General features: G+C 40.0%; 1 protein-coding gene across 5 annotated transcripts in view; it reads left to right on the top strand.

Moving 5' to 3' along the window:
- hip1 (huntingtin interacting protein 1) overlaps nt 1–26,647 on the top strand; it is a 67,101-nt gene that overhangs the window by 5,301 nt on the left and 35,153 nt on the right. For 4 of the 5 annotated variants that reach the window (XM_086164702.1, XM_086164701.1, XM_086164698.1 and 1 more), the window contains exons 3-5: nt 21,277–21,340; nt 22,022–22,164; nt 22,249–22,305. In XM_086164702.1, the coding sequence (XP_086020828.1) occupies nt 21,277–21,340; nt 22,022–22,164; nt 22,249–22,305 (264 nt within the window). Of the gene's footprint in view, nt 1–7,387; nt 8,416–21,276; nt 21,341–22,021; nt 22,165–22,248; nt 22,306–26,647 lie in introns of those variants that run through there. The other variant, XM_086164703.1, reaches the window with a different exon arrangement.

Below are 26,647 nucleotides of genomic sequence, written 5' to 3'. Positions count from 1 at the left end.
CTGTGTCCGGGTTCTCCGATTTCCTCCCACAGTCCAAAAACATACAGGTTAATTGGAAAAAATTGGGAAAATTGCCCAAAATGAATGAGTGAGTGAATGGTTGTTTGTCTATATATGTGGCCCTGCAATTGACTGGCGACCAGTCCAGGGTGTACCCCGCCTCTTGCCTGATGACAGCGGCCCTGAGTGCAGGATCAGCACCAGAAGATGGATGGATGAATGGTTTTGAATGACGGGTTTGTAAAAACTGCAAATTATGAGCATAAGTCTGTCGAGGTTCATGCTCTAGAACTAGATTATAGAAGAAGGAAATGAAGACTAGGGGAAGGCAGTCCACACTGCATCACTCATGATAACATGTTGTAGCCTCATAATGCTAGCTGCCCCTAACTTTGCTCTCTGGGGTATTTTAACCTTCCCTAGAGGTTGCAGAGATGAAGATGTTGAGGTTCTCTTTGGGAGTGACCAGGATGGATAGGATCAGGAATGAATCTATCAGAGGGACGGCACATGTTCGATGTTTTGGAGAGAAGGTCAGAGAAGCCAGACTGAGATGGTTCGGTCATGTACAGAGAAGAGATAGTGACTATATTGGTAGACGGATGCTGGAATTGGAGCTGCCAGGCAAGAGGTCTCGAGGAAGACCAAAGAGAAGATTTATGGACGTAGTGAGAGAGGATATGAAGGTAGCTGGTGTGAGAGAGGAAGATACAGAGAATAGGGTTAGATGGAGAAAGTTGACTCGCTGTGGCGACCCCTAACGGGAAAAGCCGAAAGAAGAAGAAGAGTGTTTACCTCATACACTAGTGTGTGTGTTCTAATATTTGTGTGAGCCTATATATCATGGTCGGATTAAATTGGATCTTCAAAATGTTGCAAAAATTTGATCTCTCATGCTGGGCTACTCTGTCTATTAATGATTGGTTAAACTTTTCACTGATTAAGTAAATTTATTGGTAATGAAAATTTAATATCTTCTGATTTTAAGGGAAATTTGTGCAACTCTTTGGGTAATTACCATATTATTATTATTATTATTATTATTATTATTGTTATTAATATCCTGCTATTTTTATGTAGTTTTACATTATCTATTTTTTATTCACATTATTTAATTCAAGGATTACCTATATATTCAGGAGCCCCTCTTTCTCAACATCAATATACATCGCTATCTGATCCTACCTATCTATCACAACTCTATCTATAGATAAAAAAAAAAAAGCCCAATTGCGTGGCTGAGATTGTGAATGGCTGTTAGTCCCTATATGTGGCCCTGCAATCAATTGGTGACCAGGCCAGGCTGTACCCTGCCTCTCGCCAAATGATTACTGGGATCGTCTCCGACATTCCCACAACCCTCACTGCAGGGTAAGTTAGATAATGGATGGATGGCTTATCAAGAAAAAGATTATTATATGAGAATGATATCATTAACAAAACCATAAGTTCTCTTATCACCATTTCCAGTCTGTTTTCTCTATGGCTAATATAATTGTAAAGTCTCTTGACAGCTTATGTGTGATACAGTCATTTGTCATGCTGATAGACACTGATTTTAACCGTAATTCTTTGTACTTTGTACTTTATTTATTGTTTAACGACCACCTTCTTGATACTGTTTATTGTTGCTGGTTTGGTCAAGCAAGTTCTTTAGAGATCCTGAATAGAATGAACATTCTTTGTGATAAATCAGTCAGATTTTTGAATTGCCCTTTCACAGTATGAGATTGCCAGTACATCAAAAATGATATTTTTACAGTTATGTTTTGTAATAGAAAAGTTGAATGTCTATGTATAAAATTTCTTGTACTTATGGAACACATTGTGTTGTAACTTGTGCGGCAGACACTGTGACCCCAGACGAGTGACCTCTCACTCAGAAAACAGCCTGAGTACCCTTGTATCCATCTTTTGTTTATGGAACATGCTGCTATATTGTGATTCTTGAGGCATATATAACTTGTCTATATCTCATGAGAAACCAAAACTCTTATGTGTGTGTGTGGAAGGTCACACCTTACCTTCTCTTACATGCTCTAAAAGTCTGACTATTGAGATATGGACATAGCAACAGTGCTTTAACCAATCATATGAAACACTTGCATTTGCTAAACCACTCATGTACAATATACAGGAAAAAACTCCATCACAAACTTTGTGATATGTCTTCTTCTGTTGCAACACTATTAAACTGTTGATTGGAATCAAAGTCCGGACCATGTGTTGAAAACATGAACAAAAAATCCACCACACGCTGTAGGCCAGAATTTTAACTATCTTTAACAAAGACATACTCAGTAATAACTTACAGGTAATGCACCTTTGGGCCTCTTATTGATTCCAGCATCGATGTCTTGGATATATTAAGGGAGTTACATAAAAAAGAGCATGTTGTTAATGCAAATGTTAATATTGGCTAAACAGGAATTCTAAGTCTTGCAAAATTGGTTGAGCCCCAAAAAAAAACCTTTGCTTTGACTAACAGTGAGAGAGAATGCTATAAATTTAGCATTTTGCTGGCTGGTGACCTCTTTAACTATTCTGATTTGTTTAATCTGGTCTGATTCCTTTTTAAAATTTTAGAAGAAGGGGAATTATTTAATGTAAAATATTTAATTAACTATTTGCCCTCCTCTTTTCCTCATTCATTACCTCTTCAAAGTACTCTTTCCATCACTCATCTGTCAACTGTCAATATATTTCTCTCTCTATCCTTAATCGAATCAAATCTGCTGCAGATCTTTCCCATCTTTATCTTTCTGTTTTGCCAATAAATCTTTCTCACCCTCCTTACTTTCCAACCTATCATACAAGTCATCATATGCTCATTGTTTGGCCTTTACCAACTACCTTTACCTTGTGCTGCATCTCCTTGGAATCCTGCCTGCTCTCTTCAGTCCCCTCAGTGTCTCACTTCTTTGCTAGCCTCTTTGTCTGTATATATCTAGTCCTGCACTTCCTCGTTCCACCATTCAGTCTCCTTATCTACTCTCCTTCCAGATGATACACCAAGTACTCTCCTACCTGTCTCCTGATTTCAGTAGCTGTAGCTGCCAGTCTTCTGGACAGGATGCTTTGAACACACAAGCATCATTGACATTAAATACAATCTGCAAAAAGGGAAAGAACAGACCTGTATGTTATTCCTTGACCTTGCCAATGCTTTTGGATCTGTCCCCCATTCTGTCGTCTGGACAGCCTTCAACCTCTTCCACGTGCCTGAGACCATCACAAACCTGGTCAGAAGCTACTTCCAAGATGTTGTATTCTGTATCACAACCACAGAATACACAGCATCATGGGAATCACTGTAAGTGGGCATAATAGCAGGGTGCACCATATCCCCTCTAGCCTTTACCTTGGCAATGAAGGTGATCATCTGGGGATCTAGATAGGTATTTGGAGAGGAGTGTTGGAAGGCTGGACAGGAGCTACCTCAGATTCATGCCTACATTACCACCTTGACCTCCACGATAGCGTGTACCAAACGTCTAGTGGAGAAGTTTCACTCCAACATTACATTAGGCAAGAATGAAGTTGAAACCCAGCAAGTCAAGGGGCATATCCATCATGAAAGGAAAGCTTACCAACCAGCAGTTCCACGTCAAACATTTATTCCTTGGGTATCATAGCTACCTGTCAAAAGCTTTTGATGGTGGTACAATGCAAGCCTCAAGGACACACAGCAGTGTGACCACTTTTGGGAAGAAAGCATCAAAGTCTTGATCAGTATTGACATGACTCCGCTCCCAGACAAGTTGAAGCTGTGGTGTCTGCAGTTTTGGGCGCCTGAAGTGGCCCTGTCGGTGTACAAGCAGTCACGGGCTGCTCTCAGGCATGGAGACATAGGAGGACAGATGCAAAAAGGAAGAGGTGAATTTTGATTTGGGACAGGTCAACCCGCATGGAACAAGGCAACACTCTCAGTGGAGGAGGAAGCTGGTAATTGATGAGATCGGCACCAATCGGAAGGAGAGAGATGTGGACAGGCAGTATCACAAGCTAAGCAGGGCCAGTGGACTCCCTGGGAAAACCTGGAGTGCTGTAAGCTTACTTTGAGAGATCTATGGGAAATGGAAGGGAGACAAATCAGCTTCATCATCAGGGCTACCTATGATGTTCATCCTATACCCAAAAATCTCAACCAGTGGATTGGAGAGGATTCAGAAAAAACATTCTGTCCAAAGGCTGTTACACCTGGAGGGATAACCAAGTCCTATGACAACTGAGAATCATTCTAGAGGAAAGGCAGTCATTCATCAAAACCCTTCCTCAACATCCAGCATCTGGGCTTATATCCAATTCCACATTCATTAGAGCGGAACAGGGCCCTGTTAAAACAGCAGCAAGATTGGAAAATGTAAGTTTATCTAGATTAACAACTCCAGGTCTTATTTTGTGGTAAATTTCACAGAAATCCCTGTTCATACTGGAACTAACTATTCTGTGGGAGAAGCATATGAACAAAAAAAGCAGAATTACACCAACATAGCTTTTGAGGCACTAAAACAAGACTGGCTTGCACAGATACTCCTGGCAGAGGTTTGGTGCAGAGGTTTTGTGGCCACCTCCATAACCAGGCTCCTAAATGGGGTGGAAGTTCAGGGATAAGCCTTCAGGATAGCCATTAAATCTCTGTCAGAGGCAGCATAGTGAAGCTGCAGATAGATCTGGACAAAGAGGACCAAGGAAAAGACCCAAATTGGGCTGTGAAGAACAGCAAAGTGGGTAAAAGTGGAAGGGAGCGCACCTGGGATGCCAGGTGATGCTGTTTGGCCCTCTAAAGGTATATTGTGCCTATCAACAAAACACCCTTGAAAGTGGGTGCCCACCTGGTAACCCTGATAACATTCTTACCCCTCTCCCCACTTAAGTCAAAGAAGTACTGATTATTAGGGATATCAACATCCAGTCCAATAGGTGAACTAGAAGATTTCCTTGACCCCCCCAGAGCCTTTCTCAACTCCTCCCCAAAAACCATACAACATTTCTCTTTTATAGTACAGAATTTCTCCTTCTTCTCTAACTCACATCCAACCTGTGGACTCAATAGTCTATCTCATACTCCTTTAACCTCCAGAGCATTCTGAACAAACTCCTTCATGTCAACTCGTACTCCATATCTCTTCCAATCAACAACATGGTAGTACAACTTAAAATCTGCACCTAAGCTTCTAGCTTTGCTACCTTTCCACCTGTTCTGCCGGCTAGCCGATCGCTATCTCGGGCTTCCTCCTGCGCACTAAAACCGCACTAAAAGTCCATATATTAGCCGCAGCGTTGTGTATGTGAAAAAACTCGCTGCTTATCGTCCGGAAATTACGGTAACTTATTCACCATTTTATTGGTGATAGTTGATGTGTTTTGTTTAAAATATCATATCAGAATTCTTTACATATGCAAACTGTAGCATAGAAAAAAGCACATATAAAACGTTATTATCGCTTACTTTTACTTATAAATGAAGTCCATGCGCCGCTCCTTCTGAAGTATCGATGACTTGCTTGTAGAAGTCTTCTTTTTCTTTCTTCAGTTTTAAAAGTATCTCTGTCTCAATGGAAATCACTGCCAGTGAAGACAGTCATCTTTGATCGGTTCTGTTCCGAATGTATGTTTTGAGTCTTTTCGGTGCCGAGAATGAGCGCTCCGCCGATGCTGTCGTAGTCGGAACGATGACCACCGGCCGGAGCAACACTTTCGCCTCAGCAACTGTTTGGATGAGGTCCTTCTGGGCCAAAAAGTTGAGAAGCTGCCCAGGAGATTTACATTCAACCCCCACCGTTTGTGAGCTATACAGCCTGATGAGATCGGCAAAAAATAGCTAGATGGCTGCGCTCTTCTTGATAACTGTTTACTGTTGCTTGCTATTGCTAATTCTATTACTCTGTAGCTGAGTAGTAAGAAGGATACCATGAGACACGTGCCACACTAAGTGTCTCTTAGCAGTCGTTTTGATTATGAGAAACATGAGTAACACATTGCAGTTGTTGACGAAAAACATTAGACACACCAGCTAAACTATGGAAATGTAGTTCATATATTAAAAGTGTTTTTAATAGTGACATCCTCAGTGCATAGCATGCTAGCACAGTTTGCAGAATCATTGCGCAATCCACAGTGGGCTCAGCTGGTTGCCGCATCGCCGCAGGTCTCTTCTCCATATTTAAACAGTAATGTGAATTTTTTTTAGCGATTTTGAAAAAACTAAAAATGGTGAAGCTATAACTTTATAGTACAAATTATTAAATGAATATAACTATTTCATTTATTTTTTCATTTTTCATTTTATTCTTTCTATGATGACAGGTGAGCCTCCCCGGTCTCTCCTGACTGCACGTCACTGTTCCAGTGGTACCATGTACGTCATTGGCACCAATGGCGGTGGTTTCCCCAAGTTAACCTGGGTCTTGACCGAGCTAGTATCGGCTCAAAGGATCAATTCGCATATTTGGTTTTGGCATAGGTTTTACACCGGAAGCCTTTCCAGATGCAACCGTCTGCATTTATCCGGCCTTGGGACCAGCTCAAAAAGACACTGGCTAGTGCTCCTTTGAGGCTGCATTCTCTGAGGGCCACCTGGTTGGTGGAAATAATTATTTTGGAAAAGGATTGTCTGTATTTTTTTAAAGTAATAAAAAAACACTATTATACTCTGCAACTTCCATGTAGTTTGACTTTGAAAAGGGGATGAATAGATAAACAGCGATCACAGTGATTCATTGGTCTGGAATACAATAGTTATTTTTCATGATTTAAGCTGAATTTCAAAAGATCGAAGTCAGACATATGTGTCACAGGTCTTATACAAAAAGAATGATGTCTTGTGTGACTTTGCCACAGATCGTACCAGGAAATGATGAGACTCAGTAGAAAAGAGGTAATTGTCTGAGGACACTGTTTGTGCTGATCCATCTGATGGTATAATGGACGCCATACTGATTATTGCCATTGTTTTGGCTCCTAATTATCTACAAATGAAGGATGTAGATATGGAAACACTATCCTTTAGCAAAGAAAAAGAAATGAGAAAAAATAGTTTTAATATTGAGCACTGTGTAATATTTTGACATGAATAATATTTGCTCTTTTCCCCACAGTACCATATGATTTGAATCTTGACTTGAATCTTCTGCCATAACATTATCAAAGCTCACTTGACTATAAATATTCGAGCACTTAAAACAAAGAAAGGAGTTTCTGAGTGATCATACGCATCAAATCCTCAATTTTTTTTTATTTTGTCTTCAAGCATTTTCATCACATAAATTCCTTATTTTCACAACACATTTATTTAAAGCCAAGTGACAAAATGCTTTATGCAGTAGAAAAATAGCAGATATGTCTTTGTTTTTAAATAATTGAAGCTCCTCAAAACTAAAAATGAGCAATTTGGTTGATTATTAATCTGATTAAACTTAAACAGTCAGTATACAAGGTCACATATTACAAGAGGAAATTGTGTTGATGTATTTACATCAGCCCTAAAAGCTTAAACCACTGCAGGGAATCAATTTAACACGTACCCTTTGGAAACACGCCTCAAATAGTTCAACACCACAGAAGTGTTTCCAGAACTCATGAAAATAAACCGATACAAGTTCATTCAGAGGTTTGTGACTCATGTAAGTGAAGTGTAATTTAAAACATTCAAACAAAAGTCGTTTTGTCAATATTTGCACTTTTTTCAGGTGTTGTGTTGCTACCTGCACCGAATTAACTACTTAAGGTGAGAAGGGATTACCGTTTTTTTCAGTTTTCAATGAGGTTGAAGAGCCTACCTTTTAAATTAGGAGGGAAAAAAAAGTTTTTCCCATATCCTACCAACAGCCCCCAAAACACACCTCCCTCCGACTGCTTCTCCCTCCCTTCTCTGATGCACCTCAGCGGTTTCTGGACCCCAGCGTGAGAACCACCAGGGTTTGGACAATCCCACCCTTCAGCCCCATGCTGTTTTTGTCTTTGAGCATGCAGTTGCAAAATAAAGGTAGCCTCCTGTCTTGCTGTGTGCGAGCGGGCGTTCGAGTGCTTGCACACGAGCACACAAGCAAGTCTTTTGTAATGCTACGCGGCTTCGGGACGCACGGCTGACTCCTTCCAGCGGTTGTCTTCGGCGTTTTTAACTCCAGAACCACTGGGGGATTCTTGCCAGTCAGATGTTGGAAGTCTCAACCGGAAAGAGCTCGTGGAGAGAGCGCAGGAGACACGGAAGGAGAGAAAGAAGGATAAGAGAGCATTTAATACCAAATTGGGACACATGTTGAGCTAACGGCCCGCTCCACCCCCATCCCACTTTTCTTGTCCAATATACTCGTTGCTTTATTCGTTGTGTTTGGATACAATCAGCGGATTTACGCCAGAGAGGAGCCACGACGTCCCTGTGGGGGACTATCAACCATGGATCTCAGTAAAATCGTGAGTGTCGGACGCTAAATTTGTTGGCCTTTTTTCAGACAGAAATGTTGTGGAGGGGGTGCACAACGAGTCTCGTTATACATACATATTTATGTGCCCACACACAGCTACACACAAACATACACGTACAATTGAAGTATTTCTTTTTGTAGGCAGCGACGAGTTCACATTGCAGGCAAACATGGCTGTAGGAAGTTCAGCTTTCTGGCCGTATTTGAAAAGAGGTTCCTCGCAGAATGTCGATGGTGAAAGGGTCGAGCAGACCTCTTAAATCATCGGAAAAAAAGAATTACAAGCGTGCGATATTACTGATACAGTAATATGTAACATAACTTATTAACAAAATGCTATACATTTGTAGCGAAATTCGTGACAGCGAATCTTATCAGGCCTCCTGATACTGGAACTGTTTAAGTAAACATGGCAGAGGATGTTAAAGCATCTCTCTTGCATTCCAAAGCAGTGATTTGATAAAATGCACAATCGTTTTGATGATGTCCGAGGGTTGACATTTTTCAGAGTCTGATCCTCAAATTAAAAAAAATGTTTTTACTAGTCTCTAGCTGATTTAAGAGAGTGATTCTATGCTGAATTGATTTTCTTTGTAATCATTTTCTAGGTAATTTCTTGAAGAGTTCTCATTGATTGTTCTTTAAGGACAAGGTTTAGTATAGATTTTGTCTGAGGTATTTTGTAATCAAAATTCGATAATTGGATAATTTATTTTGGACTGCAGGGTAACCTAGGGCTAATTCAGTAATGTATTTTTCTTATTACTGTATTATTTATTTATTTTATTACTTGGAAATCACCAGTACCCATTTGAGTTTTGCAATGTGTTTTAATTAAACTTCATTAGCCATTGATCATGATACATATCCTATCGAGGCCTTTACTGATACTATCGATTATATGATTGACATTGGTTAGCATATGACAAAGACCCCAGAATTTTAGAAATTCTGTTAGCAGGTTTATTAGAAAGTTAGTAAAGGTTTTTCAAACAAGACAGGAAATAAATTATGATGTCTGTTCAACTTAAACGGTGTAGTGTGGTCATTCTTGATGAAATACATTGAATAACTTGCATTTTCTTTAGAAAGTTACCATATTGATGAGTTTTTTATGAATATACATGATGTGTTTTTTATGAATATACACATCTCCCAGCCTGGGAAAGACTTAACACTTAAGTACTTTTTCATTTAACCTTTCTACAGAAATTCAACAGACAACTGTTCATTCTCAGGTTTGTTGAACAGTATGAGAAAAATGAAGTAATATATACCATGAATTATTGTTGATGTACCACTTTTAGGATGTACTGGTGTAAATATTCTGTGACAAAAATACAGATTCACTTGCCTACAAGCGTTTTAATTTTAACAATGTCTAATCTGTATGGCACATGTTTTGCAGACACTTAATTTTGCAGTGAGCTATGCTGCAGGGGCTTAAACAGACAACGTTCAGAAAGGACGAGAGCAGGTGCATACTGGCTACAAGACTGGCCTTTCGGTGGTTGCTCTCTCAGCCCTGAGGTGTGGGGGAGGGAGGCAATGAAAGCACACCCTGGGGCTTTAAATGACACTGAGCAAAAAGAGGAATGAATGGAGGATCAAAACTTTCCAAAGTGCATTAACGCGCTTGTTATAAAAAGAAGGGGGAAATGAATTGCAGTAGTCACTGATCAAAAGTCAGCAAACATTAAAGAATGATTATGCACAAATTATGAAATGTCTCAGAATCATCAATTAAGTACTTGGGACTTGAAAGGAAATCTGAAACAATTGATTTTGAGTGTTGGAAAATGTGTTGTTAAATTTTATGTCCTTGGATGTCTGGAGTTGATTTATTTTTTGAGGACATGTATTTATTTTCCTGAGATGTCAGAAAAAAAAATATTAGATTGAAATGCAAATTATGTTTTGGATTTTGGCAATCATGTTCATCTGCAGCAGTGAGATGTTAACGTTATTAACATGAAGTGTGTGACGGTGAAGTTACTTTTTATTAATATATTAAATAAAACATAGTAAAACCTTGTACAGTAGCCTTCTTGATAGCTTAACTTCTGCCCGCCAAATTGGTCTCTTGCACAAGAGTCAGACTTAAGAACTACTGCACTGCTTAATGACCTTCCCCCTTGGGAAAGAAGTGTAACTCTTACATGGCAGATATCATGTGAGCAACAGCTTATTGTTTTGAAGAAAATATTTTGTGAACTTTATTTCTTAAACCAATGCGGGTATATGATGTTGACCAACACCCTCGATTCATTTTGAACTGATATCTTGCTGAGTTCTTGATTTATTGTTAAAGAAAAAGTTGACTGTATTCACAATATTTTTCCATTCATTTGTTGTCACTTTAGGGGGAACATTCTCTTTTGTTTTTGGAAGGAAGAAAAAGGTCCTCTTAAAACACTGTCAAATTCCTGATGATCTTACTGCTCTTAGAGAAAAAGATACAAAAATGAAAATACATTAAAAAATGTGGGAAAAGCCAATCCATGGGATCAACAAAATCTTTGCTAGAAGCTCAAGTTGACTTGAACCTTGGATCCACAAAGGTGCTAAGAATGACAATGAATGTATATTCAGACATTGGGTTTTCTCAATCAAACCCACATAAAATTTTACTGGTTTTATTGTCAAACCACTATCATAAAGGGTGATAAATAATAACTTATTGGTTTCATTTGTCATAAGCTCACAGTAGCGGAAACAAAACTCTGTACATCAGCACTAGTTAATATTATGTAATTTAAATTAGATGTTGCAAAGAGGTCATACAAGGTGTCTATGGTAATACCCTCATTTGCACACTGGGGCACAAAGGGCTTATGAGTCTTGTATGAATGTTAGATTATTGTTTTTTTTCGTATGCATATGCTATTTAATGAACAGCCTTACAATTCATGTGCAAAAAATCGACAATGCTTTATGCCGGGCTTACTTCTTAACAGTTGCAGACTTAAACTGGGGTCTTAGCGGAGTAGCATTTAGGCATTTAAATAGTTTCTAATCTGTTATTCGGGATTTAATATTTACCTCTCCACTATGTTACTTTTAATAGCTCAAGAAGTCTTGAGCTATTAAACGGCCAAGGTTGTGATTCTGACAACCATTTGTACATTGATTACACACAGATTTTTTTGGAATTTGCTTGTTAGAGTGCCATTGCATTCTTCTACAAATAGTGAGGCTGTGTGTCTACTTTACAATAATACTAGATTGTTTTGAAGAGAGCAGCATGACTATTTAGTAGTTCAACCTTTATCCTTTGCCAAGCTGCTAAAGAAATATCTTTATTTAAATCACCTTTTGAATATAATTACATAACATTTAACCTTTAAAATCAATTATGATATTGATTTCTAAGAACCTTAGTTTGTGTTTTAGAATCCAGTGCATATTGACTAACACAATGTCCGTTCACAGTATTCTTCAGCTTTATGAATGTTTTCTGGAGCAGTGAAAGTTAACAATTTGCATGTGAAGCGAAACATAAACTATTGAATTGTGATTACAGTGCAGCATGAGAATGGAAAACTGGAAGCTTTAATTTTGTGTTTTGATGGAAAAGGTTTGGTAAAGAAAATCTTAACAGTAAATTAAATTGTCTCTATTCTTGTTGAAAATATCTTCAAAAGAGTGGGGCTATTTGTGATGTAATTATCAATAGCTTGGAACGTTGCCCAGTTTTTATTGGGAACCATACATTTCTTTATGCTGAAAATGATGCATCATTTTGAGTTTTTGTCCTTTAAATTTGGCAATGTTAACTTGGTTTAAAACCTTCTATGATAATGAGTTTGTATTTTACTTGTTTTATATTAACTAAAGTTGGATATAGTATATGTGGAAGTAGTATTTACATAGGCTCATAAAGTAAAATGTTTTTTCATTTTTACAATATGGACCCTTAAAGCCATAGGCTCAACAAACCAGCTAAACCTGAAAGGGGTCCTTAATCCAGCAAATCTACACCTGTTTTTATTTTATTTGTTTGGGTCACAGCTTTCCTTTAAAGACTTGAAAAATACTGAATGCCATCTGGATGTTCAGCTGAAGGGAAGAGGAACGTAGCGTCCCTTTTCAGTAGAATCTTGGCAGGAAATGGGCAGTGCAGGTTGTGCCAGGACAGGAAGCCGTACTGAACATGTAAAGCTGCCACCCCTCCAACATCTCCACCCATCGGTGCTTTAGCCACAATGAGTAGGTCTCCCAATAGGGCACCCCAGCATTTTACAAGGTTGCCACAGATACCATTTTTTTTCTCCTTTTTTTCATTCTTTCATTCTTTCTCACGTCCTTATAAATAGGGGCTAGACAACTCTTGACAGTAACAGAATTTTCACCTGCTGCTGTCATATTGCATCTAAAGTAGGATTTGGGTATTAATTCCGTTAAAAAAATTTGTTTGACATGATCTTAAGTGATGGTCATGTCACAAAAAATGGTCAATTTTACTGAATCAAATAATGAATTATTGTATGTAATTGTTATCTTATATGATACTCATCTAATTGATCTACTTCCACCAGGAAATAAATAAGGCTTAGCTAAAGGACAGCAATTATGTTTGGATTTTCAGTATCATTCAAACTACAGAGAGATAAGGTATCTATTTTGATGTGGCTGCCTTAAGGAGGTGAGGCACTCATGTTAGTGTAGCCTTTAGGGATGTTCAGAGGTATTTTTGGCATAGATCCAAACTCAGGCATGTATTATAGATCCTCAATCAATACCTGTCCTATTTAGAATCTTTTGCAATGCAACAATACATTAATTCTTTTTTGTTTACAGTACTCTACTCTTCTTCTACGTTTTCTGCGTCAACTTTAACAAGGACAATAGTAATTAATAATAGTAATGTTATTTTTAGTAGGAAGAAAAAGTGAACCACAACACTGTAGTCACACATTGGCTACGTTGTTTACAGATAGCTGAGGGCTAACTACCGTGTTCTTAATGGTTCATTTAAGTGTTGTTTAGAACAAAGTTTTTGGTCTAGTGTGACAGATGGTATTTCAACATTCATAAAGTTGTAAAAATACACCTGTAATTTTCAGTTTCCTTATGTTTCAAACGTATATTAATCAGCAGCCATTGTTCACTTCTTCTTCTCCTTTTGGCTTTTCCCTTCAAGGGTCGCCACAGTGAATCAACCTTCTCCATCTAAACCCATTACTATATCCTCCTCTCTCACACTGACTTCCTTCATATCCTCTCTCACTATGTCCATATATCTTCTCTTTGGTCTTCCCAGAGACCTCCTGCCTGGTAGCTCCAATTCCAGCATCCATCTACCAATATATTCATTATCCCTCCTCTGTACATGACCGAACCATCTCAGTCTGGCTTCTCTGACATTCTCCAAAACATTAAACATGTGCTGTTCCTCTGATAGACTCATCCTGATCCTATCCATCCTGGTCACTCCCAAAGAGAACCTTAGCATCTCCATCCCTCCGACCTCTAGCTCTGGCTCCTGTCTTTTCGTCATTGTAACAGTTTCTAGGCCATACATCATCGCCAGTCTCATCACTGTCTTGTACACTTTTCCTTTCATTCTGGCTGAGTCTTCTATCGCATAGTACCCCTGACACTTTTCTCCAGCAATTCCAACCTGCTTGAACCCATCTCCTCACCTCTTTTCCACACTCCTTTGCTCTGGACTATTGACCCCAAGTACCTGGAATCCTCCAACTTCTTAATCCTAATTCCCAGCTCCGCCTGAGTTCCTCTCATTCACACACATATGCTCTGTCTTGCTGCATCTAATTTTTATTCCTCTCCTTTCCAGCGTATACCTCCACCTGTCGATACTGTCCTTAACCTGTTCTCTGCTCTCACTTCAGATCACAATATCATCTGCAAACATTATGGTCTGGCAATTCCTGCCTAACCTCATCTGTCTGCCTGTCCATCACCATTGCAAACAAGAAGGGGCTCAGAGCCGATCCCGATGGAGTCCTACCTCCAGCTTGAACATCTATGCTGCCACTGCAGCACACCGCGCCACTGTCTCTAGCATACATCTAGTATACGAATGTAACCTACTTCTCTACCATTCCAGATTTCCTCATACAATACCCGAGCTCCTTTCTTGGCACCCTGCCATATGCTTTTTCTAGGTCTGCAAAACCACAATGCAGCTCCCTCTGACATTCTCTGTACTTCTCTATAGCATTCTCAAAGCAAATACTTCATCTGTAGTCCTCTTTTTAGGCACGAAGCCATACTGCTGTTTACAAATGCTGACTTCTGCTCTGTCTAGTTTCCACTACTCTTTCCCATAACTTCATTGTATGGCTCATCAACTTTATCCCTCTATAGTTGCCGCAATTCTGCACATACCTCTATATCTTAAAATTGGGCACCATCATGCTTCGTCTCCATTCTTCAGGCATCTTCTCACTCTCTAAGATCCTGTTGAATAATCTAGTCAGAAAATCTACCGTTGCCTCTCCTAGATCTTCACAGTTGTATCATCAGGACCAAATGCCTTTCTACTCTTTCCAGTCTTCATCCTCACTTCCACTTCTTCATCCTCTTCAATGCCTTCCTCACTTGTAATAATCTGTGTTACTTTGTGGTCTATAATAGTCACCTCTTCTACCCTTGTCTCTCTCTCATTTTCCACATTCATCAGCTCTTCAAAGTACTCTTTCCATCTTCCCATCACTCTTCTAGCCTCTGTCAATACATTTCCCTTTCCATCCTTAATCACCCGGACCTTTTTTACATCTTTTCCATCATTATCTCTCTTTTCGCCAACCTTTATAGATCATTAAGTAAGAGCCTCCTTACTATCCAACCGAGCATACAGATACAGTCACTGTATACGCCCTTTGATTTGCCTTTGCTACCTCTATCTTTACCTTACTTTGTATCTCCCTGTACTCCTGTCTGTTCTCATCAGTCCCCTCAGTGTCCCACTTGTTCTTTGCTAATCGCTTTCTCTGTATATACTCCTGCACTTCCTCATCCCACCACCAAATCTCCTTAGCTACTTTCCTTCCAGATAACACACCAAGTAGTCTCCTACCTGTCTCCCTGATAACATTAGCTGTAGTTGTCCGATCATCTGGACGCTCTCCCTGACCACCCATCCCCTTTCTCAACTCTTCCCTGAGAACCATACAACACTCCTCCCGTTTCAACTTCTACCACTTTGTCCTCTGCTCTGCGTTTGTCTTCTTGATCCTACAAACCACCATCCTATGCTGTCTGGCTACACTCTCACCTATAACTACTTTGCAGTCACTGATCTCTTTCAGGTTACCTTGTCTATGCAAGATGTAGTCTACCCGCACTCTTACAAGTTACCCTATGTTCCTGTCTTTTCTGGAAAAAAGTGTTCACTACAGCCATTTCCATCCTTTTTGCAAAATCTACCACCATCTGTCCCTCTGCATTCCTATCCTATATACCAAATCTGCCTATCACTTCTTCATCCCCTCTATTGCCTACCACAACATGCCCATTTAAGTCTGCACCAATTACTGCTCTTTCATCCCTGGGGATATTCTGCATCTCTTCATGCTCATTCCAGAACTTCTCTTTCTCCTCTAACTCACATCCCACCTGCAAGACCTAGCCAATAACCGCATTGAGTATCACACCTTCAGTTTCCAGTTTCAGACTCATAAGTCTCTCCAGAGCATTCTGAACAAACTCCTCCTTCAAGATAACTTCTTCTTCTTTTGGCTTTTCCCATCAGGGGTCGCCACAGCGAGTCAACTTTCTCCATCTTACCCTATTCTCTGTATCTTCCTCTCACACCAACTACCTTCATATCCTCTCTCACTATTCTCTTTGATCTTCCTCGAGACCTCTTGCCTGGCAGCTCCAGTTCCAGCATCCGTCTACCAATATATTCACTATCTCTTCTCTGTACATGACCGAACCATCTCAGTCTGGCTTCTCTGACCTTCTTTCCAAAACATCAAATATGTGCCATCCCTCTGATAGACTCATTCCTGATCCTATCCATCCTGGTCACTCCCAAAGAGAACCTCAACATTTTCATCTCTGCAACCTCTAGTTCTGCCTGCTGTCTTTTGGTCATTGTAACAGTTTCTAGTCCATACATCATCGCTGGTCTCACCACTGTCTTGTACACCTTTCCTTTTATTCTGTCTGAAAGTCTTCTATCACATAGTACCCCTGACACTTTTCTCCACCCATTCCAACCTGCTTGGACCCGTCTCTTCACCTCTTTTCCGCACTCTCCGTTGCTCTGGACTGTTGACCCTAAGTACCTGAAATCCTCCAGCTTCTTGATCTCCACACCCTGCAGCCTCACCGCTCCACCCGAGTTCCTCTCATTCACACACATATATTCTGTCTTGCTGCGACTAACTTTCATTCCTCTCCTTTCCAGAGCATACCTCCACCTCTCTAGATTTTCCTCTACCTGTTTTCTGCTCTCACTACAGATCACAATGTCATCCGCAAACATCATGGTCCATTGGGATTCCTGTCTAACCTCATCTGTCAGCCTATCCATCACCATTGCGAACAAGAAGGGGCTAGGAGCTGATCCCTGCATTCCTATCCTGGATACCAAATCTGCCCATCACTTCTTCATCCCCTCTATTGCCTTCACCAACATGGCCATTGAAGTCTGCACCAATGACCACTCTCTCATTTCTGGGAATATTCTGCATCACTTCATCTAACTCATTCCAGAACTTCTCCTTCTCTTCAGATTCACATCCCACCTGTGGGGCATAGCCGCTAACAACATTGAGCATCACACCTTCAATTTCCAGTTTCAGACTCATAAGTCTATCTGACATTCTTTTCACCTCTAGGACGTTCCTAACAAACTCCTCCTTCAAGATAACTCCTACTCCATTTCTCTTCTTGTCAGTACCATAATAGTACAACTTAAAGCCTGCTCCTAAGCTTCTAGCCTTACTACCTTTCCACCTGGTCTCCTGGACACACAGTATGTCTACTTTCCTTCTCTGCATCATGTCGACCAACTCTACCTTTTCCTGTCATAGTTCCAATATTCAAAGTCCCTGCTCTTATTCCCAGACTCTTGCCTTTCCTCTTGTTTCTCTGCTTCCGAACACGCCTTTCTCCTCTCCTTCTTTGACCTACAGTAGCCCAGGCTCCATTGGTTCCCTGTAGGTCATTGGTACCAGTGGCGTTTGTTGTTAACCTGGACCTCGACCAATCCGGTATGATCTGGTTATTATGTTCGATTTGCATGTTTGGTTTTGGCAAATGTTTTCTGTCGAATGCCCTTCCTGACGCAACCCTCTGCATTTATCCGGGCTTGGAACTGGCTCATGGAGACACTGGCCTGTCCCCCCTTGAGGCTGGCTCAGAGAGACAATGGCCCATGCTGCCCTGAGGCTGCATTAGCAACCATTGTTCACTATTTTTACCAAATGTTAAGCTTACTCAACTCAAGAAGCAGACCATAAAGAACCTGATTTCTCAATGCAGGTACAAAAAACACAGCACCCATCCCTGGCAAATCCATTTATCTAAAGAATGTGAGACATAAAAGGGAGCACACTCCATTGGTACTTGTAGATCTTATTCATCTACCTAAAAGACTTTACTGACATCGCCCACTATATTATAGTACTGTATTTAAGATGAGCCTCTCCTGTCCTGTGCTTAATCATCTTACTCAAATATAAATACATACTTTAGCTTGAGAATATATATTCAGTGAGACAAAACATTTACAATGATACAAGCAAATCAGACAGCAAGGGACCTGACTCTGCCAGTATATGAGTTGATGGAATTGCCTAAATTTAACATTACTACATACCTGACTACCCCTATGCAAATGTACCAGTGGTAGGGGGAAAAAACTCAAAAGTAAAAGTAATGTTATATTTTGTCTAAGTTTTAGTCCAAAGATAGATCGAGAACCTCTTTTGTTGTTTAGCAGTGCAATATAAACTACTTACTTGACATTTTTTTATTGCTAATTGAGACAACTGCAATAGGCATTTTAAGTCACTGATGGGCAAAGAGATGTAGAGGAAAGATGGTATGATACTACTTCCATTGAAGTCTTCCTATAATTTTAGTTCGATAATTTCCATCAGACAGTGTTTAATGGTCACAGGTGGCATTTCAGTGAGATTAAGACATAGCCCTTGTGTTTTCAAGTAAAAAAATAATTTCACCACCCTCAAAAAATTAATCAATGTAACACCTCAATTGGTAATGTATCAGTTTCAAATGGCTGGGAGCATGGTCCTGTTTGTAAGATGTAGCCAAGGTTTTTGTAACGTAACCAGTGCAAAAATAGAAGGATAGACATAAATATGACAAAATGGCAATATGAAGTCTGTTTCATTGAGTAGACAGCAGGCTTTCCTCAAGCTCTGCACTGGCACCTCAGTGAACAGAACCAGGTGACCATCAGCATATCAATGTGCTATTTTCTACAGAGAGACTTGGTAGGGTTTGTCAGAGCCAACTTGATATGCCTTTCTCTCTGTATCAATAGGATCTCATTTAAAAGTAAAGCTTTTGAAAACCCACTTTTGTCAAATTGAGAGTATTGAAAGTTATTTTTTATGTAAGTTATATTCAACTGTTAAATCCATACTTTTGATGAGTGTCCAGCTTGAAATAAAGGAAGGATAAAAAGTATGGCAACTAGTGGAGAGAAGCAATTTCAGACCAAATGAATTAATCAAAGACCCCCTCAGGCCCACTCTTTCATTTTCCCCCTCATTATCACCTTTTCACTTCTGATTTGACTATTTCATGGATGCAATTTGTCATCTGCAATCGTAGGCCACTCTGAAAGAGCTAATAGACCATTGATGCAATAAGCCAGCTGAACTGTCTTTCAAGCCAAACACAAAGTACAAAGTCGCATTGTTGATTGTTGTCTAACTGGGTCATTCTAATGTGGGAAGCAATTGCTTGGAAGTGTGTGGGTGTGTCAGTGTCTGTGTGTGTCCATGTCCGTCCGTCCGTCTGTGTGTGTGTGTGTGTGTGTGTGTGTGTGTGTGTGTGTGTGTGTGTGTGTGTGTGTGTGTCAGAAGAGGGAAGCAAAATGACTGAACATGTCAACTGATTGTGACTTTGACCCTATTTTTCTAATTGTTCAGTAAGTTACTATGATGTTTGTAACTTTAACAGATTCACAACAAGGAGACAATTATCCCTCCTCATGCAAGTATTAGAAACAGTGTAAGCAAAACATATGGGATAATCTAAGCTGTCAAATCAAACTGTAGCCTTTCAGCTGTTGAATATTAAGTTTTAATGATGCTCTTTGAATTTGAGCTTGAAAAGTACACTGCCCTGTCTTAGTTGCCACATTGAGCTTTTCACAAACCTACTTGTATATGCTTATATGTTCATGTTACTCATGCATATAAAATGAACATAAATATTTTGGAGATTATGCAGATCAAGTCGTCTTTATTTCCAGCTGGCATCCAGCTAGCTGTCAGCCATATATAGTTGTTGTGATATCAGAATACCACATTTTTATGTCATGAATCTCATACCATATTTTCAGAGAAATCTGTAATCATAACGTAAGTGTGAATTTTTAGACTCATAATTCCTATTTTGGACCCTTATTTCTGTTTTGGTCAAAGTGACACAGGAAATGAGTAGACTAAAACTACTGTAAGGCATAGAAATTGATTCTTTGGGTGATTAGATCTAAGTCTTATTTATGAATTGTCTTTTCCTTTTTTGTCAGATTGAACCAGAAGCTCTTTCAAGAATTAATGTAAACAATAACTTGGATTTATGAACCACAAATATAAGTGATGAAACTAAGGCACATGCTTGTTTCTGCTTTTAACCAAACAAAGACAATGGTTGTCTTAATGACTCAATCTAAATATCAACAACTGTATTTGACTTTGGTAATTTTTAATGACAACTTTTTTTTTTTTTGGCAGATGATTGAGTTTTTGAGATTGATTATAATATCTAGTTTTCTGATATCAGATAGTTGCAACAGGCTGTACAATAGGATAAAGTCTTGAAATGACCTCTGACTTATTCAAATTTCTTCAAAATCAATTCCATGCATAATTAACAGACATGAAAATGATAATACACGAAGGGATTTTGTTTGATTTAAATTTGTGATTCACAGACTTCAAATATTATCAGCTCCAATTATTAATTATCAGTCTGGCTTTGACCTAATCAAAGTACAAGTTAGGTGGATTATCTTCTGAAGGAAACTGATTTTGTATGCTGAACATGTCAATTTTACACATTCAAGCTCAATTCCATGGTTAAATAAATGAAGACAGTGCCATATTTGGGAAATAATGGTCAACACACACTGGAGCTGTCTGTATCAAATACACAAATGTCACTCAATAGTTTAAATTGTAAAATGTATCCATTGAACAATTTATCTTCAGCATATGAAGCAACAATTTGAATATTTCTAGTGAGTCAAGCAAGTGTACAGAATTGCACAACAGCTATCATTCTCATCTGCAACTTTTAGTGCAATGTGTAAGATTAACAATACAGTATAAGGGCTTTAGTAAGGGAAGTGCGTGGTTAGAAATTGGGTCTGGTCTACTTGTCTTTTTATGTAAATCCCTGCCTCATTTTAGTTTGTCATGGTGACGATTCTATGAAGGTAAAAAAAAAACATGTTAGTCAGCATGTTTCATCTGCTAAAAGAAACTTGTGAAATACAGCAAGGAACTAAGGTCACGGCCTCTCTGAAAGCTAAGCTTTGAAGTCATCTTTTAGCATTCACATATACACACACATAAGAATGTAAGCATGAAAAACTTGTGTACTGATCAGAAAGAAGTCTGACTTTCTCCCCACTTCTGTTTTCCTCTGCCTTTCTTTACTTTATTCACAGGCTGTCAGCATTAATAAGGCGATCAACACACAGGAAGTGGCAGTTAAAGAAAAACATGCCCGGAATATCCTCTTGTTACGTATTAGTGTGACATGTGCCTCTGCAGTACACATCCCAAAAGGATCTTGCAAGGAAGCTCTTCATTAATTGTATTGAATCAAATAAAATAAAATAAATAAATAAATAAATAAATATACAAAAAAATTAAAATAACAAGTGCAATCCATATCTATAGACGTTTAATTGTTGATATAGTCATATATAACACAAAACACAAAGTTTTCTTATGTTCCTGTGGCTCCAACTCTAAGAGCAGCAGCTTTTACTTCAAGGAATACAAGTACATGTATGCTGTTTAATTTTGCATCAGGTGAGCTTTTCTTTTCAAAATTGTCTCACAGATCATTTTCATCACATATGCTATGAAATTGTTGTAGAAATAAGAAAAAAATATTCAAAATAATGGTACAAAATTAAAGCTCTATTAAAAGGCTCAAATGAAACACTGAAAATTATATTTTTCAATTCTTGGGGCTTTCAGAGCAAGACATGCACTGCATTTTACCCCATTAAGGAAATGAAAATCTGCCGCTGGTCAGATTCAAATATTCTAACAGCACGATTCAGTTATAGGTTCATGATGTCCTCCTCAATGATTTTGAGAGACTTAAAATGAGAAAAAAAAAAAAAAACATTAGACTAATACCTGTCACTGAGAGTCAGTGGTCCTTGACTTCCTTGCTACCCTGCATCCTTGGAACCCATCATGAGAAAGGAGCCAACACTTTCTGGGCGACCGTCAACCGGCTTCCTCTCTCCAGCAATGCAGTGCTATGCTGGAAGTTCTGCCATGTCTTCCACAAACTGTTGCAAGACGGACATTCAAACGTATGTAAAGACCACTCATTATTTACTCAACTACTCACATCTAAAAAAAATTTCAATTTTTAACTGCTCTCTCAATTTGTTTAGGTAATAAAAGACTCTATGAGGAACAAGGGAGATCTAACTGACATGAGCAGGATGTGGGTGAGGACAACAAACACATTTACATTTTTATGGCCAAACATATCTATTTAGTCTATTTATTAGAGCACAAAAGATGGGTAAAGAAACAGGAGTTTTCTTAGACATTAAAATATTTTCATTACGTTTTGGTGAAACCAGCAATCAGAGTCAGAAAAACTTTATTTGTCCCCAAGGGGCAATTTGGGGGCACATGGGGTTGCAGCATCAAAGTTGTGAGCACCAAGAGTAAAATCAAAAAAAAATGTGGAAAGCAGTGGCGGGCCATGCATTTTACACCTAGGCCTACAGTAGTGCTCAGAATCAATCCACCCCCCAATAATTAGTTTATGGCGATAAAAAAAACATCTTAATATGTAGAAATGCTGTATAACGAGAGGTGCATCGCTAATAGATAACCATTGTAGTGTTAAAATTTGCTCGCAGGAGCGCATCACATGACGACAAAAGGGATAACCACGAATGCATACCCCACGGCTTTGTCCGGGGTGCGGCCCGGCACCCCAAGTGCCACAATTCCAAGAGTGTGTAAAACAAGTCCTTATTAGGAAATAAACCCAACTGTTGAGGCAATGGTATAAAATGACTGTGCCTCCTCGGTTGAGGCCAGAACCTCCTCCCCTGCACATCCGCTGGACGCGTCTCAGCAGGTGTGCAGAGAGGGTGAACGATCCTCTCGGGGTGACATTCATTCTAGCCCGGGATATCTCTGGCCCAGGATATCTCGTAAGTGTATTTCCTGACATTGAATAAACCATTCTTGCTTGATAAGTTCCTGTACACAGCGGGACAACAAAAGTCCGGTCCTGTGGCGAGAGCTACAAAAACGGACAGTAGCCACAGTAAATGACTTTCTAGCAAACAGCTGTGACACATAAAAAACACCAATAATAACCTTATAAACTTTCAGCATTATTTAGGTAAATAGCAGCGTTTTACTCACCAAAATTCTGATTATTTGTAGACTAAACCCATCCTCCTTTCTTTCCTAAAGTAGAGTTCAATTATTCTGTCGTACTGATTATCCGTGCGCTTCGGCTCTCACCACTCCCCGCAATAAAATTTGCAGTGTACCTCTGAGCCTGTGAGCCAGGAGCACCAGTCGTAATTTGTGGCTTGAAATTGTCGGACAAATCCTTCTCCTGGTTGTGACAGGGTCGCTAGCTTTTCTTCAAAAAAAAAATTGCTTTAGCAATATATTAGTAACTAAATCCGTTCCTACCGCATATTTCTGTTCGCAACTCGCTCGTATGCTTCTCCTCGCTAATACACTTGTCCACTCTGTGACTATGCAATCAGAGGGTGTGAATACGCTGACGTTGCTGGAGCCTGCTAAAAGGCTTTGATGTCGCCAACTCAAAATCTGATTGGTTTAAGCAACAGTGCCATCAACACTTATTTTTTGCGTAAAGGGTTTGCAGAACCGATTGTGCAGGCCCCCCCCCCAGGCAAACTCTTTTGACTTTGACCCTGCCAGGCAACAGGTTATGGCTGAAATGTGATTTGTTAAATGCTTTAGTATGAAAATGCATGTCTGGAAGCGGCACAACAAGAAGAAAAGCAATGAAAGGAAGTGAACAGACCATTTGGAACTATTTAAGTATTCATGGACAAATTTTAATTAACGTTTGTGATTCAGATATTTTTTTAGGCCAGCAGAGAAGGCATTGCAGGCCCTGACAGCCCACCGTTGGTGGAAAGGTACTAAGGCGAGAAGCTTAGGAGCAGGCTTTAAGTTGTACTATCATTGTACCAACAGGAAGAGAAATGGAGTAGAAATTATCTTGAAGGAGGAGTTTGTTCGGAGCGTTCTTGAGGTGAAAAGAATATCAGATAGGCTTATGAGTCTGAAACAGGAAATTGAAGGTGTGATGCTCAATGTGATTTTAAGCTATGCCTCGCAGGTGGGACGTGAGTTAGAGGAGAAGAAGCAGCTCTGGAATGAGCTCGATGAAGTGATCCAGAATATCCCCAGGGATGAGAGAGTGGTAATTGGAGCAGACCTTAATGGGCAGGTTGGTGCAGGTAATAGAGGGGATGAAGAAGTGATGGGCGGATTTGATATACATAATAGGAATGCAGAGGGACAGATGGTGGTAGATTTTGCAAAAAGGATGGAAATGGTTGTAGTGAACACCTTTTTCCAGAAAAGACAGGAACATAGGGAAACTTATAAGAGCGGCGGTAGGAGCACGCAGGTATACTACATCTTGTATAGACGAGGTAACCTGAAAGAGATGGGTGACTGCAAAGTAGTTGTAGGTGAGAGTGTAGCCAAACTGCATAGTATTCTCGATTGTAGGGTGACTGGTGACAAGGAAGATCAAGAGGACAAAGGCAGAGCAGAGGACAAAGTGGTTGATGCTGAAAAGGTAGTGTTGTATGGTTTTCAGGGAGGAGTTGAGAAAGGCTCTGGGTGGTCAGGGAGAGCTTCCAGATGATTGGACAACAACAGCTAGTGTTATCAGAGAAACATGTAGGAGAGTACCTGGTGTGTCATCTGGAAGGAAAGCAGATAAGGAGATTTGGTGGTGGAATCAGGAAGTGCAGGAGGATATACAGAGAAAGCGGTTAGCAAAGAAGAAGTGGGATACTGAGATGACCGAGGAGAACAGACAGGAGTACAGGCAGATACAAAGTAAGGTAAAGATAGAGGTAGAATAGGCAAATCAAAGGGCGTGCGATGACCTGTATGCTTGGTTGGACAGTAAGGAGGGAGAGAATGACTCTGTGGAAACAGAGAGATAATGATGGAAAGGATGTACAACAGGTCCGTGTGACTAAGGATAGAGAGGGAAATGTATTGACAGATGCTAGAAGAGTGATGGGACAATGTAAAGAATATGTTTAAAAGCTGACTGGATAATGAGAGAGAGACAAGAGTAGAAGAGGTGACTATTGTAGACCACAAAGTAGCACAGATTATTACAAGTGAAGTGAGGAAGGCATTGAAGAGGATGAAGAATGGAGAGGCAGTGGGTCCTGATGATATACCTGTGGAGATGTGGAAGTGTCTAGGAGAGGTAACTGTAGAGTTTCTGACTAGATTATTCAACAGGATCTTAGAGAGTGAGAAGATGCCTGAAGAATGGAGACGAAGCATGATGGTGCCCAATTTTAAGATAAAGGGTATGTGCAGAATTACGGCAACTATAGAGGGATAAAGTTGATGAGCCATACAATGAAGTTATGGGAAAGAGTAGTAGAAACTAGACAGAGAGCAGAGGTCAGCATTTGTGAACAGTAGTATGGCTTCGTACAGAAAAAGAGTACTACAGATGTGCTTTGAGAATGCTAATAGAGAAGTACAGAGAATGTCAGAGGGAGCTGCATTGTGGTTTCGTAGACCTAGAAAAAGCATATGGCAGGGTGCCAAGAGAGGAGCTCTGGTATTATATGAGGAAATCTGGAGTGGCAAAGAAGTATGTTAGACTTGTGCAGGACATGTATGCTAGCTGTGAGACAGTGGTGCGGTGTGCTGTAGGGGTAGCAGAGAAGTTCAAGGTGGAGGTGGGACTCCATCAGGATCAGCTCCTAGCCCCTTCTTATTTGCAATGGTGATGGACAGGTTGACAAATGAGGTTAGGCAGGAATCTCCATAGACCATGATGTTTGCAGATGATATTGTGATCTGTAGTGAGAGCAGAGAACAGGTTGAGGAAAATCTTGAGAGGTGGAGATATGCGCTGGAGAGGAGAGGAATGAAGATTAGTCACAGCAAGACAGAGTATAGGTGTGTGAATGAGAGGAATGGTGAGGCTACAGGGAGCGAAGATCAAGAAGTTGGAGGATTTCAGGCACTTGGGGTCAATAGTCCAGAGCAACGGAGAGTGTGGAAACGAGGTGAATAGATGGGTCCAAGCAGGTTGGAATGGGTGGAGAAAAGTGTCAGGGGCACTATGCGATAGAAGACTATCAGCCAGAATGAAAGGAAAGGTGTACAAGACAGTGGTGATACTGGCGATGCTGTATGGCCTAGAAACTGTTACAATGACGAAAAGACATGAGCCAGAGCTAGAGGTCGCAGAGATCAAGATGCTAAGGTTCTCTTTGGGAGTGACCAGGATGGAGTTTATCAGAGGACAGCACATGTTGGATGTTTTGGAGAGCAGGTCAGAGAAACCAGACTGAGATTGTTTGGTCATGTATAGAGGAGGGATAGTGATATATTGGTAGATGGATGCTGGAACTGGAGCTGCCAGGCAGAAGGTCTTTAGGAAGACCAAAGAGAAGACATATGGATGTAGTGAGAGAGAATGTGAAGGAAGCTGGTGTGAGAGAGGAGGACACAGAGAATAGGGTAAGATGGAGAATGTTGATTCACTGTGGCGACCCCTGAAGGTAA

This window comes from Fistularia commersonii, chromosome 18 (assembly GCF_037954325.1).
Source record: "Fistularia commersonii isolate RoL2024-O1a breed Wild chromosome 18, RoL_Fcom_v1.0, whole genome shotgun sequence".
Lineage (NCBI taxonomy): Eukaryota > Metazoa > Chordata > Actinopteri > Syngnathiformes > Fistulariidae > Fistularia > Fistularia commersonii.
This window is presented reverse-complemented; position numbering and strand designations above follow the sequence as displayed.